At 41.4% G+C, this 5,436-nt stretch overlaps 1 protein-coding gene across 1 annotated transcript in view; it reads left to right on the top strand.

The window, feature by feature from the left end:
- Nucleotides 1-1,757: 1,757 nt before the first annotated feature.
- EAH_00025720 (hypothetical protein, conserved) overlaps nucleotides 1,758-5,436 on the top strand; it is a gene marked incomplete at both ends in the record, with an annotated part of 6,322 nt that continues 2,643 nt past the window's right edge. Inside the window, 4 exons of the mRNA XM_013396607.1 lie at nucleotides 1,758-2,501; nucleotides 2,731-2,822; nucleotides 2,986-3,496; nucleotides 4,229-4,299. Of these exons, the coding sequence (XP_013252061.1) occupies nucleotides 1,758-2,501; nucleotides 2,731-2,822; nucleotides 2,986-3,496; nucleotides 4,229-4,299 (1,418 nt within the window). The remainder of the gene's footprint in view (nucleotides 2,502-2,730; nucleotides 2,823-2,985; nucleotides 3,497-4,228; nucleotides 4,300-5,436) is intronic.

Here is a 5,436-nt window from a genome sequence, read left to right as displayed (position 1 = left end):
TTATCAAATATAATTTATATACTATATAACATGCATAAATAAATATATATATATATGCAATATATATATGTATATATGTATAAATATGTATATATATGTATATAGATATATATATATATATAATATATATATAGATGTATATATATATACATATATATATGTAGATGTATATATATAGATTTATTAAACGTAATATGTATTATATAATAATAATATACATCATGTTCTATCAATTAAAACAAAGACATCCTTAGTATTAAATATTACACGTTTAACAATTATATTATTTGTGTTTATTTGCTGTCTTTACTATTTTGTTTATTTGTTTGTTTGTGTTTGCGATTATATTTTTAATTTGTTTGTTCGTTTGCTGCTATTATATTATATTTAAGTATTTGCTTCTTTGCATTTAAACTGAAGACATGTATGTCGTTATAAGAAGATAAACGAAGTAAAGAAGAGACAGAAAGAAAGAGTTAAAAGAAATATTTAAATGTGCTTGTTTATTTTTTTGTCTCTGTCTTCTTTAATATGATTATATATATATGTATATGCATATATATGTATATGCATATATATATATATATATAAATATATAGATATACATGTGTGTATATGCATATATATATATATATATATATATATATATATATATATACAAAGAAAGAGACGCAACAAACATTTAAATATGCTTCATTGGTTTTGTCTCTGTCTCCTTTTCAGGGTTTGTTTCTTCTGTCTCCTTTAAAATAATATATGTTAACAATCATTATAATATAATAATTATTATTATTATTAGTCGTCGTTATAATAATAATACTTATTGTTATTTTTATTTTTTTAATTTTATTTTCTCTATTATTTATTATTTTTATTTTGTTTATTATTTATTAATTATTTTTTATTTTATTTTGTTTATTATTTATTATTTTTGCTCTTCTGGCTGCAGTTGCAGCGAAGCGCTGCAATGGGGTCACTGGCGGTGGTATTGTTATAATTATTTAGATGAAATAAAGCGTAAAAAGATTATAATTAACATAAATTAATTGATTAATTAATTAAAATAAATTATTATGTTTATTTAAATGCTTATAAACCCTCTTTTCAGGTGTATATACACCTCAACTTCGGTGGACCAGTGGAGACCCACCGGCAGCAGCAGCGGTCTGCATACACCTGAAAAGTAATTCTTTTTCTTCGTTTTTTTTGAATATTTGCATAAATTAATTAATTGTATTTGTTTATTTCATTCATTTCTTCTATTTGGCGCTTTATTCAAGCAAAAATCATACAAAAAAACCCTCTTTACCCTCTCTCTTTCTCTCCCCCCACAGAGCAGCTCCACTGGTGTGTTTGTATACAGCGCAGAAGACAGTATAAAGGTGTATTTGTTTATTAATTATTGTTTATTTATTTGTTTTATTTTCTTTTCTTTGTTTATTTTGACTATTGAATAGAGTTTTATCAATCTCTTCTATGCAAACCTGGGGGGTCTTCCAGCCTTCAGTGTACGTACTGTTGTTATGTTCTATAAAAATTAATTAAAATAATAAAAATAATAAAAATAAAAATAAAATAAATTAAAAGGGTAGAAAAAGATAAAAAGAAATCATCAAGGAATTCCCCTTACAAAAACCACAACAGCAGCACAAACAGAAACAGCAACAGCAGCAGCAGCAGCAGCAGCAGCAGCAGAAGCAGCAGCAGCAGCAGCTGCAGCAGCAGCAGAAGCAGCGGCAGGGCGAACCCATAAGACCATGGGGGGAGGCCACAGTAAAAACTGCCTAGACACCGCAGAAACAGAACAGCAAGATAGCAGCAGCAACAGCAGCAGCAACACAAGCAGCAGCAGCAACAGCAGCAACAACGAAGCAGCAGAGAACAGCGAGGAACTCTGCTCTTACTGCTTTCCTTCCTTGCCTTTGTACACCGCATGCAACAGCAGCACAGAAGCAAACAGCAGTACCAGCGGGCCTGTCAGCAGCAGCAGCAGCAGCAGCAACAGCAGCAGCAGCAGTACTAGTATCAGCACGCGAGATGCCTACAGCGATGCAACAACCACAGAAGTTGCGGACACAACCCCTGCAGCAGCAGCAGCAGCAGCAGAAGCAGCAGAAGCAGCAGCAGCAGCAGGAGGAAGCAGCAACAGGAGCCCTCCACCTGCTTTGGACTTCGCAGCTATTGCTGCTGCTGGGAACGACCTGCTCCTAGCCTCGTCTCCAGCAGCAGCAGCAGCAGAAGCAGCAGCAGACGCAGAGGCAGCAGACGCAGAGGCAGCAGCCGCAGAGGCAGCAGAAGCAGAAGCAGATGCAGCAGACGCAGCAGCAGCAGACGCAGCAGCAGCAGCAGCTGCTGCTAATGAATCCCTTTGGCCCCTATTTAATCGGCATTTGCATGCGCTGCTCGACCCTTCACTTGCTGCTAACGACAGCCCCATCCCGCTGCTGCAGCAGGAAGATCAGCTGCTAAAGAAACAACTTAGAGAGAAAGCAACGAACTACGTAAACCCTAAACCCTAAACCCTAAACCCTAAATCCTAAACCCCAAACCCTAAAACCCTCAACCCTAAACCCTAAACCCTAGACCCTAAACCCTAAATCCTAAAACCCCAAACCCTAAACCCTAAACCCTAAAACCCTAAACCGTAAGCCCTGAACCATAAACCCTAAACCCTAAACCCTAAACCCTAAACCCTAGCGGCAACGATTCTAGTTCGTGTTTGGAGTGCAGGTGTTGGCTGCTATGGAGAACTGCATGCAAGAGCGGCATCTCTTTAATATTAATTATTCTTCAAAGTATAGTGATGAAGCATTTGAGTATAGGTGAGCTCCCTATACACCCCAAATGCAGCAACAGACAGTTTAGGGTTTAGGGTTTAGATTTTAGGGTTTAGGGTTTAGGGTTTAGGGTTTAGGGTTTAGGGTTTAGGGTTTAGGGTCTAGAGTTTAGGGTTTAGGGTTTAGGGTTTGTGTGTGGGTTACTCAGGGTTGTGTGTTTGCCTTTGGAGCACCCCTTCTTGCAGCTGCCTCAGCAAATTATTCTTCATTTTGCTGCTGCTCCTGCTGCTATTCATTTTCTTGCTGCTGCTGCTGCTGTTCTGGGGCCCCAGCCCGCCTTCCGGCAGCAGCAATTACCACCTGCTGCTGCTGCTGCTGCTGCTTCTGCTGCTGCTGCTGCTGCTGCTGATGGAGAGCCACAGCACAGGCCTGAATCCACAAGGCAGCCCTCGGATGCAGCAGCAGCAGCAGCAGCAGCAGCAGCAGCAGCAGCAGAAGCAGCAGCAGCAGGATTTAGGGAGGGCAGCAGGTTTTGGGGGGTACAGCAGAGCGAGTTTTCAGAAGCAGCAGGCGGACGGGAGGCCGCAGCAGCAGCAGCTGCTGCTGCTGCTGCTCAAGCAGAAATTGCAGCAGAAGAGTGCCCTGCTGCTGCTGCTGCTGTTTCTATGGTCTTCGAGAGGTCGCTGCAGCTGCCAGAGGCAGCGTGGCGCTGCCTTGGGGTAAGCAGTCTCCACGTCAGCTAGCTAGCTAGCTAGCTAGCTAGCTAGCTAGCTAGCTAGCCAGCTAGATAGGTAGATAGGTAGATAGGTAGCTAGCTAGCTAGGAAGGTAGCTAGCTAGCTGACGGGTATCCTCTTCAGATAGCTAGCCAGCCAGCTACCGACCAAGGCAGCTAGCTAGCTAGCTCTCTAGCTAGCTGGCTAGCTAGCTTTCTAAATAGCTATCTAGCTAGCGACACAGTTAGGCATCGAGGTAGCCAGCTTACGCGGTAGCTAGCTAGCTAGGCAGATAGCTAGCTAGCTAGAGAACTTAGCTAGCTAGCTAGAGAACTTAGCTAGCTAGCTAGCTAGCCGAAGCCCTAGAGAGTAGGTAGATGGAGGGTGGCTAAAAGGAGACAAATAAAGAGACAGGGAAATGAAGAGACAGAACGAAGTAAATGAAGAAGAGAAGGTAAAGAGAGATAAATAAAAAACAAACAAACAAACAAACAAACAAACAAACAAACAAACAAACAAACAAACAAACAAACAAACGATGAAGGAGACAAAATAAAAATAAAAGAAGAATAAAGAAAAAAAACAAAAGAAGTATAAACAAATAAAATAAAAACAAAAGTAGACAGACAGAAAGACAAAAGGAGACAGACAGAAAGACAAAAGGAGACAAATAAAAACAAAGACAGCAGACAAATAAAAGCAAAGACAGGAGACTCTTGTTTTTTTTTGTTTGCAGATTAGGCTGAGTAAGGGCTGGCAGCACATCGGCACCAGCATGCACGAGACTTACGCCTTCCTCTTCGCAAGGTCAGCAGCAGCAGCAGCAGCAGCAGCAGCAGCAGCAAATGCAGCAAATGCAGCAGCAGCAGCGAATGCAGCAGCAGCAAATGTTAAGGCAGCAGTATATGCAGTTGCTGCTTGCAGGAGAGAAGCAGCACCGCAAAGACATTTGTCATTTCTGTGCTCTTGCTGCTGCTGCTGCTGTTGCTGTTGCTGCTGCTGCTGCTGCCGTTGCTGTTGCTGTTGCTGCTGCTGTTGCTGCTGCTGCTGCTGTTGCTTCTGTTGCTTCTGTTGCTGTTGCTGCTGCTGCTGCTGCTACTGTTGCTGCTGCTGCTGCTGCTGCAGGCCTCTGCAGACAGACGGCGCCACCGGTGTTGCTCCTGTGTCTTGTTTGCTGCGAGCGCAGCAGCAGCAGCGAGAGAAGAGGGTTTGTCTTTTGTTTTTATTTATTATTTTCATTGCTTCTCTTTATTTGTAATGTTTGTCTGCTGTATATGCACTGCGATGAGGTGCAGATACACCTGAAAAAAGCCACAAACTGCTGCTGCAGCTGCTGCTGCTGCTGCTGCTGCTGCTTCTACTGCTGCTGCTGCACTGCATGCACTTTGCATGCGTCTTTCTAATACTACGCCAGTTGTATAACTGCATGCAAGTGGATTTGTTCGTAACAACCCCCTACTACAATAAACATATATATATATATATATATATATATTCATACTTTATAGGTGTATACATACATAAAGTATATATTTACATGCATGTACATATAAATAGTAATGCGTATATATATGCATGTAGTAATATACATATATGTATATATATATATTATGTATATGTACGATTGTTTTAGTTGTGTGTGGTGCATAGCACTAATGCGGGTCTCTAGACAGAGCAGCAGCAGCAGCAGCAGCAGCAGCAGCAACTCAGCGGTAGCTGCTAGCTGTTTGTGTGTGGATGCTGTTGCTGTTGCTGTTGCTGTTGCTGCTGCTGCTACTACTGCTGCTGTTGTTGTTGCTGCTGCAGCGACTCCTGGAGGCCTTTGCAGAGGATTCTTTGAAGGCTGCTGCAGCAGACAGCTGCCAGTCTTTGTGGGGTGTATGCGGAGACACTTCAACTGTCTCCTTTTCACTGTCTCCCCAAGTTGTTGTTGAACGCAAAAGA

This window comes from Eimeria acervulina, genomic scaffold (genome assembly GCF_000499425.1).
Source record: "Eimeria acervulina Houghton genomic scaffold, Eah_scaff210, whole genome shotgun sequence".
NCBI classification, from domain to species: Eukaryota; Apicomplexa; class Conoidasida; order Eucoccidiorida; family Eimeriidae; genus Eimeria; species Eimeria acervulina.
The sequence above is the reverse complement of the archived record's forward strand: the minus strand, read 5'-3'. Positions and strand labels throughout refer to the sequence as shown.